We start from the raw sequence: 15,261 nt of genomic DNA, 5'->3' as shown, positions 1-15,261 counted from the left end.
ATGGCTAATAGTCATCACAGTATAAAATGAAATTGTTGATGACTATAGTGGTTTTAACCTTTTTTTTTTCTTGTTTTTGTGTGTGTGTCTATGTGTGCAGCTATAAAAACTACTGGATGTAACTTAGAAAAGGTAAATATTCTTCCTAATGCTCTGATCACTCCACTCATATCAAGCAATATGATTAAGAGTGAAGATGTTACTCCAATGGAAGTGACAGCAGAAAAAAGACCGATTTTTAAGGTAAGCCAGCCACATTGACAAGTGTCCTCCATCTTAATCTTAAATATAAAAATTACTTTTTATATTTTAAGTGGTTTGATTTCTTTTTCTCATGTTTATGCTTTTTACTTTTCTGTTTCTTTTACATTTGTTTTTCTTTGCACTTAATTAATTTTGCTTTTCAGAGTAAGTGCCTTTATACTCCAATAAAATAGCCTGCTTTAAAGTGACTTCCAGTATTTTTTACAAGGAAGAAGAATTACTGTGTTAGCTAGACCTATGGGATGAAGGGTGTTAATGAAAGTACGGTACTGGTTAGCATTTTTAAAATTAGAGACATTTTTATTTCCTTTTCTTTCCCACTCTTCCTATAACTCCCTTTCCCTTTTTCCCTTGTTTTCCTCTTATAATGTTACCAGTAAAACACAAAAAGGGAATATTTTTTTGCCTGCTATTAATTCATGACCCATAGAATTAATGTTTTTAACTGTCCTGAGCATATCAACAGCTGATTACTATATATATATATATGTATGTATATGTATGTGTGTGTGTATATTTATATATATATATATATATATATATATATATATATATATGTATATTTATTTATTTATTTATTTAATTGATTTCAGAGAGGAAGAGAGAAAAACATCTGTGATAAGAGAGAATCATTGATTGGCTGCCTCCTGCACACCCTACACTGAGGATCAAGCCTGTAACCCAAGCATGTGCCCTGACTGGGAATCAAACCATAACCTCCTGATTCATAAGTCAGTGCTCAGCCACTGAGCCATGCTGGCTGGGCAGTTGATTCTTTTACTTTCCTTGTTTGACTATCTTTGTTTATAATACATAGTAGAGGCCTGGTGCATGAATTCCTGCACCAATGGGGTCCCTCATCTTGGCCTGCAGGATCAGGCTGAAACTGGAACTCCGACATCCCCTGAGGGGTCCCGGAATGGAGAGGGTGCAGGGACCCCACTGGTGCACAATCGGGGCAGGGGAGGAACAAGGGAGGTTGGCCAGCCAGGAAGGGACTATGCGAGGGCTCCAGAGTGTGTCTGGCCCATCTCACTCAGTTCTGATCAGCTGGACCCCAGCAGCAAGCCAACATACTGGTAGGTGCGTCTGCCCCCTGGTAGTCAGTGCACATTATAGCAACTGGTCAACAGGTTGACTCTCTGCCCCCTGGTGGTCAGTGCATGTCATAGCGAGCAGTTGAGAGGCTTTACATATCATTAGCATATTACACTTTGATTGAATGGACAATCAGATAGCATATTGGGGTTTTATTATATAGGATTTTAAAAATACTCTTTAGACAATTAGACATGTATCACCAAAAATCATAGTCTTATACCTATTTTCCAAATAATATAGAGTGGAAAATTGGTCCTGCATATGCATATGTTTTTAGACTAATGTTAATTTTTGAAGTATTATATGAGCTCATTTAATGTTATTAATATTATCTGGGGATTTATATTTTCAGACTACGAAGACAGTTGGACCAACTCAACAAACATTGGAAAATATCTCTAACATAACAGGAAATGGCTCTTTTCCATCATCATCATCATCTTCTCATTTACCCTCTGAAAATGAAAAGCAGCAGCAGATTCAGCCCAAGGCATACAATCCAGAAACCCTGACAACTATCCAAACACAGGACATTTCACAGCCTGGTACCTTTCCAACAGTTTCTGCTTCTAGTCAGCTGCCTAACAGTGACGCACTACTGCAGCAGGCCACACAGTTTCAGACAAGAGAAGCTCCATCTAGAGAGGTATTGCAGTCAGATGGAACTGTGATTACTTTGTCACACCTGACTGAGGCATCACAGCAACAGCAGCAGTCACCACTACAAGAACAAGCACAGACTTTACAGCAGCAGATTTCATCAAGTATGTTCCCATCACCAAGTAGTGTGAGTCAGATACAGAACACGATTCAGCAGTTGCAAGCAGGAAATTTTAGCGGCAGTACTGCTAGTGGCAGCAGTGGAAATGTTGACTTGGTTTTAGAGGCACAACAAGTTTTAGAGGCACAACAACAGTTATCTTCAGTTTTGTTTTCTACTCCAGATGGTAATGAGAATGTTCCAGAACAGCTTAGTGCAGACATTTTTCAACAAGTCAGTCAAATTCAAAATAGTGTAAGCTCTGGAATGTTTTCCCAGACAGAACCAGCAGTCCATACCAGACCAGATAATTTAATAGCTGGAAGAGCTGAAAGTGTTCACTCACAGACTGAAAATACGTTATCTAATCAACAGCAACAGCAACAGCAGGTGATGGAATCATCAGCTGCAATGGTGATGGAGATGCAACAGAGTATCTGCCAGGCCCAGATTCAGTCAGAATTATTTCCTTCAACTGCTTCAGCAAATGGAAATCTTCAGCAGTCTCCAGTTTACCAGCAGACTCCTCATATGATGAGTGCATTACCTACCAGTGAGGACATGCAAATGCAATGTGAATTGTTTTCTTCTCCTCCTACAGTTTCTGGAAATGAAACTAATACAACCACCACACAACAGGTTGCAACCCCAGGCACTACCATGTTTCAAACTTCAAGTTCAGGAGATGCAGAGGAAACGGGCACACAAGCAAAACAGATGCAGAACAGTGTCTTTCAGACCATTGTCCAAATGCAACATAGTGGGGACAATCAACCTCAAGTTAACCTTTTTTCATCTACGAAAAGTATGATGAGTGTTCAGAATAGTGGTGCCCAGCAACAAGGTAATGGTTTATTCCAGCAAAGTAATGAAATGATGTCACTCCAATCTGGGAATTTTTTGCAGCAGCCTTCTCATTCACAGGCTCAGCTTTTTCATCCTCAAAATCCTATTGCTGATGCTCAGAACCTTTCACAGGAAACTCAAGGTTCTATTTTCCACAGCCCAAGTCCTATTGTTCACAGTCAGACTTCTACAACCTCCACTGAACAGATGCAGCCTCCAATGTTTCACTCTCAAAGTACCATGGCTGTGCTACAGGGCTCTAACGTTCCTCAAGATCAGCAGTCAGCCAACATATTTCTTTCCCAAAGTCCAATGAATAATCTTCAAGCTAACACAGTAGCCCAGGAAGAACAGATTTCATTTTTTGCAGCTCAGAACTCAATTTCTCCACTTCAGTCAACGTCAAACACTGAGCAGCAAACTGCTTTCCAACAGCAGCCTCCAATATCACACATTCAGACCCCTATGCTTGCCCAAGAACAGGCACAATCCTCCCAGCAAGGTCTATTTCAGTCTCAGGTATCCCTGGGCTCCCTTCCTCCTAATCCAATGCCTCAAAACCAACAAGGGACAATCTTCCAGGCACAGCACTCAATAGTTGCCATCCAGAGTAACTCCCCATCCCAGGAGCAGCAGCAACAGCAGCAGCAACAGCAACAGCAGCAACAGCAACAGCAGCAACAACAACAGAACATTTTATTCAGTAATCAGAACACCATGGCTACAATGGCATCTCAAAAACCACCACCACCAAACATGATATTCAACCCAAGTCAAAATCCAATGGCTAATCAGGAGCAACAGAACCAGTCAATATTTCACCAACAAAATAATATGGCCACAATGAATCAAGAGCAACAACAGCCCATGCAATTTCAGAACCAGCCCACAGTTTCCTCACTTCAAAACCCAGGTCCTACCCAGTCCGAATCGTCACAGACATCCTTGTTCCATAGTTCTTCTCAGATGCAACTGGTCCAGGGGTCACCCAGTTCTCAAGAGCAGCAAGTAACTCTTTTCCTCTCTCCAGCATCCATGTCTGCATTGCAGACCAGTATAAACCAACAAGAGATGCAACAGTCTCCTCTTTATTCCCCTCAGAACAACATGCCTGGAATCCAAGGAGCCACATCTTCACCTCAACCACAGGCTACTTTATTTCACAACACTACAGGAGGCACAATGAACCAACTACAAAATTCTCCTGGCTCATCTCAGCAGACTTCAGGAATGTTCTTATTTGGCATTCAAAATAGTAAGAAATTCTAATTTCTCATTTCTTAAATTTATTGGTTTAAATCAGGCGTCCTCAAACTTTTTAAAGTGGGGGCCAGATCACGGTCCCTCAGAGAGCTGGAGGGCCGGACTATATGAACTACTAATTCCTACTGTAACACCTCGGCTGCGCTCACTGCCCAAAAAACCTGGCGGGCCGGATCAGACTCCTCTGCGGGCCACATGTGGCCCGCCGGCCGTAGTTTGAAGACCCCTGGAAATGGTCAAAGTATTATTATTATTAGAAGGAAGCAAAGCACAGTGGTTTTAACAACATGGATTATAGTTTGTCAGAACTGAGTTCAAGTCCCAGTTATACCAGGAATAGACTGTAAGATCTTAGACAAGTTATTTGACTGGCATGAACTTCAGTTTGCACATCTAAAATGGTGGTAATATTACATGCTTGACAAGGATATTGGGAGGATTAAATGTGGTAGTGTATGTGTTTGCCACTTTAACCTATGAACTTGAAAGGAAAATAAAGAATGACAGAAAATCTCAACCAATTTAAGTAGTTTCCAAGGAGGTAGAAACCCATCTTTAATGTTTATGTACCAAGGAAATTATATAGGACTTGAGATGATAACTAGACAAAGTTGTGTTTGTATACTGCTAAGAGGAAACCAAAGATGAATATCAGTACTTTTTTTGGGGGGGGGGTGGGGGTGGGAATTAGGTGCCTCACTTTTAGTTCTATGCTGAGTGGACACCATAATGACTTACACCCAGCAACTAATTCATATCTTCTATGAATCTTAAGAGCAAGTAACTAATCAGCTTCTCTATTTAAAATGTCTCTGCAGACTGTAATCAGCTTTTAACTTCTGGACCAGCTGCATTGCCAGATCAGTTGATGGCCATAAGTCAGCCAGGCCAACCACAAAATGAGGGCCAGCCACCTGTGACAACACTTCTTTCTCAGCAAATGCCAGAGAATTCTCCACTGTCATCCTCTATGAACACCAACCAGAACATGGAAAAGATTGATTTGCTTGTTTCATTGCAAAACCAAGGGAACAACATGACTGGCTCCTTTTAACTGGATATGTAAGTATTGCATTTTTCCTTTTTTTTTTTTTTTTTTTTTTTTTTAATTGAAAAGCATCAATGAATTTATTATTCCCAGCAGATTTGGCTAAGTAAATATGGTGTACTCACCAGGTGATACTTTTGCTACTTTGAATAAGTTACTCGATATGTGATAGCTTATGGTCATATTGATCCTGGGCATTCTGCCCTCGCCAGTTTGGCTCAGTGGATAGAGTGTCAGCCTGCAAGAGGCAGCCGGTCCGTGATACTCTCTCATCGTTGATGTTTATATCTCTCTTTCACTTTCCCTTCCTCTCTGGAAGCAATAAAAATCTATTTAAAAAAAAAAATACTGGCCATATCTTCTGGCTTTAAACTTCTTTGCCTTGGAATGACAGAAAATATGATATATGTATTATATATTAGATATGATAATGTCTCATTCTCCTTTCCTCAAGGAATAAATATTGAGTCAGAAAACTGTGGAAGTATAAATACGTATTATGAAGTGTCATCTATAATATTGTAATATACTTTGGGATCATTCAGGGTAACAGAAACTTTATAAATGCTTTCCCTCACTAGTGAGTTACATTAAATGTTTTCTTTTTTTAGAAATTCCATGAAGAAAATCCTGATTCCAAGATGTCCTGAGATCTTGTGATTCCATGAGGATTATTGAACTGTTACTTTAAAAACAAAATGAGATATGAAAAACTGTGATTGAGTAAATGGATAGATTTTACTCTTGCTGCAAAAGAGCACACCTATGCTGCCTGTTGCAGTGATTAGCCACCATCGTTAACATGTTCATATTTTCTATTCCTAATAGCACTGATGACTGAGAATCTGCTTGAGTTTCCAGCTGACAGAATTAATTGTTGCTATTTTCCTAGGGGCTATTTAAAAGTACAGTTTAAATTTAAAAGCTGGACTGCTCAGTTATTAATGCTATTAGAAAATAATCCATATTGTCATGTTTACTTTTGTTCTTTGTCATTTTCTTTCCTGCATTGTTTTAGTCAAATAACAGCTTTTGAAAAAGGAAAATTCAGATAATAACTAAGGCTGTGATTTTTTCATTATGAAAAGCACAGCTATTGGCCAAAGTGAAGGAATCCTTTTTCAGTAGAAAACTGGAGAGGTAGCATTCTGACAAATAAGCTGTTCACAGATAAGAGGCTTCTTTATCACAAAGGCAGACAACACACAACTGGGAACAGCTGGAGTGCTATTGATTTTATTTTTCAGATTGCTGTTAAATTCTCTGTATTTCTGATAAGGAGTTCAGCCATAAGTACATAGGAGAATAATTATCTTGCTCTTTAAACAGTGAAGGGGATAATATTACGGTAAATTATGTTCCGATATCCTCCTGCAGTAGTTTAAATTGACATCAATTTAAATCTGTTTTCTTCTTAACCTAGTCTTGGGCTGGTTGTTCCCTTTTTATATTCATCTATATTATTCCCCTTCTTTTCACTTTATTTTAGACAATTGGTAAAATATTCCTAGCTTTGTGACCCTGTAGCATCTTAAAGGAAAGGCCACTTAGACCTGGGGTAGCCTAGCTAGTCCTGCAGCACAGGTAGGGGTGTAAAGAGAGCTGATTCCTGAGAAACAAAAAACAATGCATTTTTCTCCATGAACGGTGCTGTTCTGAAGTCTTCAAATTTTTCCCTCTAATGGGAAACAGTATAAATTTTAATTTTTAAAAGGCAAAGTAAAATTTCTTGAAGCATAACTTCTCCGTGAGCTGCAGTGAGTGTAATTCACTTGTCACCTCAGTGCTTTACAGTTTGAAGTGGTCACTATCTGATGGTTCCCACAAGCCTTAGGCTTTACAGGGTCATATCATGACTTAAAATGAAGAATTAACTTGTGTTACATCTATAGACAGCAAAATAACACACTCCAGAACTTGTATTTGTAGCAGTTATACAGTTTTGTGTGTTCTTACTACCCGTGGGATGCTTGCTTTTCATTACAACCTGTTGTCTAGACACATGCTTATGTTTTATTTTTCTTTTGGCATGTAGAAAGCTGTTAATACAGTTTAAGGCCAAATTGTGTGTGGCTTCTATACGTAGATAAGATGTTTTGGTATCTTATCAGTTTCATTTATTTTTTAAGTGTACAAAAAATAGCCTGCTGATTGCTTGTTGAAGGCTATTTTTCTATTTGTTTTTGTTGTTGTTGTTTTCTATCCTATACATTTAGTTAAACTTAGTGGAATTGTGGTCTTGATTTTGTTTATACAGCCAGATTTTTCCCCTTTTTTGTGTGATCTTCCTTGGTTCTTTGAATGTGCTCTTCTAATTTTTTTTTTCTTCTCTTTGTACTCATATATTCTTCCCATTACTCCCAACCTTCCTTTTTCTCTCTGATTGAGAGGCATTGAATTACGTTTTCAGTAGTACAGGCTTCTTGCCGATATGAAGGGAACTTTTCAGAAAGAGACCTACTCTGGGTCATTTAATTTTGAATACAGTTTTCAATCGTTCAAGTTTTGGATGGTTTATATCTAATGTGTGTTTCATTTTTTTGGAAAGCTATATTTTGTATTTAGGAAATGGTATACTATTTTGCTATTTGTACTGAGTGAGTACATTGGCATAAATATAGAAATTTATATATATACATATATATAAACTATTCTTTTTTGCCACACATTTTTGTGGTAAATTTGTGAGTTTGTCTGATGTTCTACCACAACGTGGCGTCTGATAACAGTGGGGGGGGGGGGGGTGTTGTTATGTCTTTATTGAGTATTTAAGTATCTTTTGAAACAAATGACCTGTTTATCTGTGGCCATTCCATCAGGCAGTTCTTTGATGTTCCTAGTGGGCTAAAGGCAGCTTACTGTGTGTTTGCTGGATACTCAGCAAAATGTTAGAGTAAGGAAACCCATCTAGGCAGTTGTGTCAAATGGTGTTTCACAAGAATGAGCCATTCAGTCTTTGCTCACTATATATTTAATATTTTATTATTGTTATTATTATTAATTGGCTTTCTGTGTTCTATGCTTTTTTATTTATAAAGACACTAAAAATGTTTGTAATTTTAATAACATTTTCCCCATCTTGTAATATCCAGAGCTACTTTATAAATTCTCTGAACTGAAAGCATTTTCCTCAATATATCTCTTCTCCCCCCCACCCTTACCGAGAAAAATTACTCAATATAGTGCAGGTTAGGAGAAAGGCCAGCCACACAATCCAGCGCTTCAGTTTTAAAATGTAAAACTCCAACTACAGAGGGTTAACAAATGCCAGAAAGCTTATCCAGCAAGTATAAAAATAAGTAGAAATAAAATACTCTAAGTTTATTTCTGAGTTTTCTGAACTCTTTTCTAAGAGATATACAGGAGACTCGAGAAGTCTATTTGTTCACCAAATTCTAATTAGAATGTTAACATTGCTCTATGGATTAAGTGGTGGCAAGAAGACTGGCTGTGTGCTGATTTCTATTGTTTAGCAAGAGGTTTATCATTATAAAATGCTGATTGCCAATGCCAAGTCACCAGGGACCAATTTTCTGTTTTATAATATCTAAGTTTAGAACAGAACATACACCTGAATGGTTTGATTGGACAGAAGCAGAAAACCCAGTTTTTATTTTCATAAAATTTGTGGTTATTTATACAAGGGCTGTGCTATGCTACCATATTCTTATTCAATAATGATATTGTTATTATTATTTTTTTAACATTGTTAAATGTTCCTTACCCCTAAAGGTCAATGTTAGGTACAGCATTCTGAATATACAATTTGGTTACAAAAGTATTTATCTTCTTATTGAAGAGTTAGCTTAGTGGTCAGTGGTTGATACTTGTGCTAATAATACAGTTTCCAGATTACTGTTACAAGTTATTTATGGCAGAAGGTCTTAAGTAAGTTATGAACCACATTTTATTCCTTTGTATTATTCCATTCAATTGTTCTTGCTTTTAGCAACTCATATTAATGCTTGGAGCTTATCTCTGTCTGTGTTAGTGTTTGTGTGTGTTTTATTCCTCACTGTCATTTCATTATATATCCACACCAACATGGGAGAAGATAATTAGAAGTCATATTTTGCTTCTGAGCTTTATCATGTTACCTTTGTAGTTAGAGTCATGTTGTTATTTAGCCAATGCAAATCTGTTTTCACCAGTCTCCCTAGAATAGGCTTTGTAGAGGGCTTTGTTATAGAAGCAGTATTATTGAGGGACCTTCATTCTTTTCTTCCCTCCTTCCTTCCTTTTTCCCCTCCTTCCTTTCTTTTTTCCTTTCTTGTCCTCCCTTCCTCCTCCTCCTCCGCCGCCTCCTCCTCCTCCGCCTCCTCTTCTTCTTCCTCCTTTTTCTCTTTCTTTTTGTAATACTGTATATGCTATAGTTGGGAATTTTATTATATGTGTATTTCTGGCCCATCAGAACTTCATTTAATCTGCTAAGGGGAAGTTGTGTCCAAGGAAATGAGAAAGTAGTTACAGCTGAGTCCCTCTAGAATTAAGATAATTCCTTTTGACTAAGCCATTCTGGATGCTTGTTTTGGAAAAGTAAGATCTGTTTAGACTCAGCACTAATTAAAAAACAGAATTAGATGCTTTAATTAATAAGTCAAAGTCTCAAATTCAATATGACTTAAAAATATTCACCAGAAGTAACTTGAGAATTTTTCATCTTTCTGGTGAAATTTTCTGTTCCAATATCTGTTTCCTACTTGATTTTTTTTTAATCAATTGAAAATTATATGAAGACCTGTGAGCTTTACTTAGCTTCATGACCACAGGCTGAATCCCTAGCCAAGACAACCATGTTATAGCTGTAAGCCTTTGGTTATATGCAGGGAAGGACTTAATGAAAGAGAGAGACTGAATAGTTTAGCAGCTCTATTAGAATAATAACTTAGAGAATATACCCTACTAAGTGGTTTAGTAAAACCTAATAACATATATAAAAAGGTTTTCTCCTCTGCTTATTTGTATCAGTAGAACTAAATTGTGGAGATAATGTTCCTAATGTAGTAAATGTCAAAATAATACCTACCATGTAATTTGTGAATTGTCCCAGGGCTATAATTACTTTAGTCCCCATTGATTTTCATGCCATTCTAGCCTCACTTATTAATGAAATTATATTTTTATTCTACTTTCTCTTTTGGACATTTTAAAATTAATATAAGTATCTAAATCAAATAAGAGAGTGTCTTTTACGATGATAGTGTACTTTTTCACTATAGCCAAAAATACGTTATTTTAATAGGTCCTAGTTTGAACTTTTCCACGTAGTCATTCTCTTTTCTTTGTTTCTTTCTTTTCTTTTTGAAGATCTAATTGGTTTTATTAAGCAGTTCATGAATTGGGCAGCATCCCATCCAGCAACCATAGAAAGGCACGATAAGGGGTTGTGCCAAATGGAAGGTTTTTATAGCTCTTTTTCTTAACACAGGAAACAACTTCGTAAGTTTCTAACTTCTTTTTGCATAAGAGTAACATAAAAGATACATTACCAGAATCATTCCTGTGAGGGAGGGTAAGTAAAAGATTACAGAATTATACTATTTAGGTTTTATATAAATTAACTAAATTTGTCTTCATCTCAGCCAACTAATGATAGGTCTTACTTGAATGCTAATGAAAATTTTACTACCTGTGAGACTCCATGCACACAAATGTGTGTAGTTAAATTTCAGGAGGTGTTCAAAGCATCTTCTGTGACCTTAATTAGATGAGTGAAAACAAGTCACAAACACATAGTTTAAATAAAATCTGGTAATGTCAGTTTTTCTAACTAGACAGGGCCAACTAATTAATTATAGTGCACTTCTTGCTCATCAGAGCCTCAGTAATCTACCTATGAAAGACAGTGTTAAAAGAAATGAAGAAGTTATATTGGAGTCTATCCAGATCTAAGATCTGAATTGAGTGACCCTCTGGTTTTTGTTAATTTTGCCTATGTTCCATCCAGCTCCTTATCACGATTGTGGTGCCTGAAGAAAGGACCATCAATGACAGGTCAGGATAGAATTAGCTTTGGGATGAACTGCTTTCCTCATGTGAGTATTCCATGGTTGTTAGTGACACTGAAGACTGCAGACATTTATGCAATATTCCTAATACCCTATTGACATTATGCACTTTAATCATTCCAAAGAAGTCAAGAATGCTGTATAGTGATGATTTCTTCTTAATGAATACATCTTATCTATTTAGAATATTTATGTCCCTTTTTATTTTGGACAGTAAGAATAAGTGTTATGTGAATATTTTCTAAAATGATTATAGTAGGACTTAGACTTTGAAATGTAATTGACTATAAGGGGAAATAATTACACTTCAGAAAATCATTTTAGAAAATATGTTTGAGAGTTAATTAAACCCAGCCCTCTTCCTATATATTTTATGTCATGTACATAAGAACATTACAGTATATAGTTTTCTACATATATAATATGTATAATCCAGTGGTTCTCAAAATATGTCCTTAGCCTACCAGCTAACATCAGTATCATGTGGGAACTAGTCAGAAATGCAAATTCTTTGGGCTTCTCCCAGACACTCTGAATCAAAAACTCTGGAGTGGGGCACAGCAGTCTGTTTTAACACCCTCCAGGTGGTTCTGGTGCATGCGTGAAGTTTGAGAACTATTGGTATAAACTATTTACAATAAGATCTAGAAAGCTGGTTTTTCCCTACTCATATAGATAGTTATATTTTGTTCTCTATGTAAATTCAGCTTGACTTGGTTATTCATAATCCTTTATTGGCAATGATAACTTATTCTCCATACTGCTTATAGTATATTTTATGTATATATGCAGTTAGTCTAGTTATTGATATTTCAGTTAACCTAGTTGGTCATATTCCTACCACTTACTAAAAAGTTTACATTAAGTGACTGATTTAAAGATATAGGTGCAATGTTTTATATTTCTTTTAGTTGTTATGACATTTAAGTAGCTAATATAATTGACAGGTGCTAAATTGTTCTGTTTATGCATAAAATGGGTACATTGTTGGCAGTAATAATACAAGCTTTTTTTTTTTTTTTTTTCATTGCCTCTTATTTTACCAGCAGACAACAATTTTGATGTGGCTAGGCCAACTCTCAGAACAAATTTGTCATTCCTATATTTATATTTGTATCTGAGATATTAAACAAGATGATTGGCCAGATCAACAAAGCACCTTATTTAATTTTTTTTTTAATACATGAAAATTCTTTAAAAGTAGCTTGCTTAGGATGAGAACTGCTGCAGTAGAGTTATAACTATCCTTGGAATTTATGCTTCAGACAATAATTATTTACTAAAATAAATCTTAAACAAGACAGTAATGCATTATATAATTTGGGCATTTCTCCCTTGTCAATGTATGCACCATGGTAAATATAAACTAATCACCACAAGTCAAGTGATTTATTCATTCATTTTCATCTTCCTGTGTAATTTAATACCTCTGTAATTGTTCTAATCTTCCTCCCGCTGTTTACAAGTCAATTAATTAACTCATGAAAGAAAAATGCACATTTCAAACTAAAACTAATTTTATACTCTATAAAAATCACACTGCTTAATGCTAGCAGTGGAAATGTAAGTGGCTTACTCTACAAACTATGGTGCTGGCAGATACATAGGCAAACCGTTGGGAGATGCTCTAGTACATTCCTCCTTTCTTGTTCCCTTTCCTCTTTCTCCCCACTTGATTGCTTAATAGTATTCCTGTGCCCAAAACACTCTACCATAATTCTCTTTGACTTTAACTTGTAATATCTCTTTTAAAAGCCCATATTTAAGCCTCATATCACCCCTGCTCTTTTTTCTCCCAGAAGTAATTTGCCTGATTTGAATAGCTCGTGGGGATCACTTGTTATTTTAGCTAATGAACCTCAGGACAGCACACACACACACATACACACACACACCCCATCTCAGATGTTTGAGAATGGAATTGGAATCAGACTAATGTGTCCAATAAAGACTGTCCTGCACTGAAGTGATTATGACTTCAGGGACTACAAACTGATTCCAATGACATTCAGGTAATTTCTTTTCATCTAATGAATGTATCTTCTCACCTTGTTCCCTAACTTCTAATTGATAAGCTCCAAGTAGTTGCTAATTTTTTGACACCTTTTACTTCATCTTCTTAATAAATATATTACAAGTATTTCATTTAACCGATTCTCAAGTGGTTTAACTACCATTCTGCCATTTAAGTTTTATTTGCTTGAGCACACTGATCAACCACTGAACTGCCTTCTTCCATTGTCCTACAATGACTATTTTTGTGTATGTGGCTTTCATAGTTGGGGTTGCAGAGCACTGACAGATATTTTCAGTTTGTTCTCTGGGGGAATTTTTTTTGCATCTATGTTTTTAGCTATCTGTGATAACTTGTTAAATATTAAAAAGATATTTTGCTTCTATTGAACATTTGTATACTCGCAACTATATTTCTGTAAACAGCTGCAGTCAAAAATAAAAAAATTGAAAGTTTTCATTTTGCAGTGGGTAACTGTCTTTTTTCCTCAAACTTTGTGGATGAACTCGTATCCATAAATGTCATTTTTGAGCAGCAGAATGCCATTTTGCTGACATTATAAAATCATTAGGAAAAGGTATGAAATATAGACATATTTTCAAGTAGTTATTTTGTGCCTACTGTTAGTGTACAAAGTGCTTAGTGTGATCAATTTGTTTGTTTTACAGAGTTTAAATGTTTCATGCTTAAATTAGTGTTTATTAGAATATAACATATAACATCACTCAAAATGATTTCAGGTGATACATGGGAAACATTTTTAAAAACATAGTATATGTTTTAATGTACACTAGAAAAAATATAATGTGTATACCTACTAGACTATAGGGAGATATGAACCAAATTAAAGAAAAATATTAAGACTTGGCTGATGTGGCTCAGTTGGTTGAGCACATCCCATGTATCTAGAGGTTGCCAGTTCAATTCCCAGTCATGACACCTGCCCAGGTTGCAAACTTGATCCTCGGAAGGGGGAGTGCAGGAAGCAGCCAATCGATGTTTCCCTTTCTCTCTCAAATCAATATATATATATTTATTTATTTTAATATATTTTATTGATTTTTTTTTTTTACAGAAAGGAAGAGAGAGGGATAGAGAGTTAGAAACATCGATAAGAGAGAAACATGAGAAAATAATTTATTTCAACAATGTTGTCAACATTAAAAATACGTTTAAAAATTGTCTTCTTATGGCTATTGACTTTAACAGTTATAAGAGAATAACCAAATGAAATTTAAATATCAAAAAAATACTTTGGTCCAGCCCTAGCCAGTTTGGCTCAGTGGATAGAGCATTGGCCCGCGGACAGAAAGGTCCCAGGTTCAATTCCGGTCAAGAGCACATGCCTGGGTTGTGGGCTTGGTCTGACATGCAGGAGGCAGCCAATCAATGATTCCCTCTGATCACTGATGTCTGTACTTCTGTCTTCCTCTCCCTTCCTCTCTGAAATCAATGTTTTTAAAAATATTAGAAAAAAAATACTTTGATCCAGAAAAACAACATATGTGGGCAAAAGACTAATCTGAAGATGAGACTGCAGAGGCCACCAGAAAAGCCGATGCAGTCCTGGTTCATGTAATTCAAATCACAGTATCCAGAGCAAGGGAAGTAGTTGTCCCGCTTTACTCCAGGCTGGTAAAAATACTGCTCTGCCATCTTGTAAGGAACAAATTCTCCGCAGCCATATCATCAGACCTATAAGAACTGAAATGCGATTTATCCTGCTTGTGACACAACAGGAACTCTAGCAGTACAAAAGCAGCTTCAGTCTCAACAGCGACACTGAATGGTCTTGTTCTGAGGAAGAGGTATTGATTGCTACTCTTGCTCTCTCTTTCATGGTACCATTGTCTCTGCTTTTACTGAGGGAGTATAATGTAACTAGAGGCCTGATGCAGGAAGTTTATGCAAAGAGTGGGCCTCCCTTACCCCAGCTGCCAGCACAGGCTTCCCTTAA

The 15,261-nt window shown here is 36.5% G+C and overlaps 1 protein-coding gene across 13 annotated transcripts in view; it reads left to right on the top strand.

Moving 5' to 3' along the window:
* Positions 1-13,763, top strand: part of NFAT5 (nuclear factor of activated T cells 5) — a 101,390-nt gene extending 87,627 nt beyond the window's left edge. For all 13 annotated transcript variants that reach the window (XM_036441328.2, XM_036441327.2, XM_036441326.2 and 10 more), the window contains 4 exons: positions 101-243; positions 1,718-4,226; positions 5,053-5,296; positions 5,894-13,763. In XM_036441328.2, the coding sequence (XP_036297221.1) occupies positions 101-243; positions 1,718-4,226; positions 5,053-5,288 (2,888 nt within the window). In that variant the 3' untranslated portion in view covers positions 5,289-5,296; positions 5,894-13,763. The remainder of the gene's footprint in view (positions 1-100; positions 244-1,717; positions 4,227-5,052; positions 5,297-5,893) is intronic.
* Positions 13,764-15,261: the final 1,498 nt, after the last annotated feature.

The sequence above is a fragment of the Pipistrellus kuhlii genome, unplaced genomic scaffold, assembly GCF_014108245.1.
Source record: "Pipistrellus kuhlii isolate mPipKuh1 unplaced genomic scaffold, mPipKuh1.p scaffold_m20_p_17, whole genome shotgun sequence".
NCBI classification, from domain to species: Eukaryota; Metazoa; Chordata; class Mammalia; order Chiroptera; family Vespertilionidae; genus Pipistrellus; species Pipistrellus kuhlii.
This window is presented reverse-complemented; position numbering and strand designations above follow the sequence as displayed.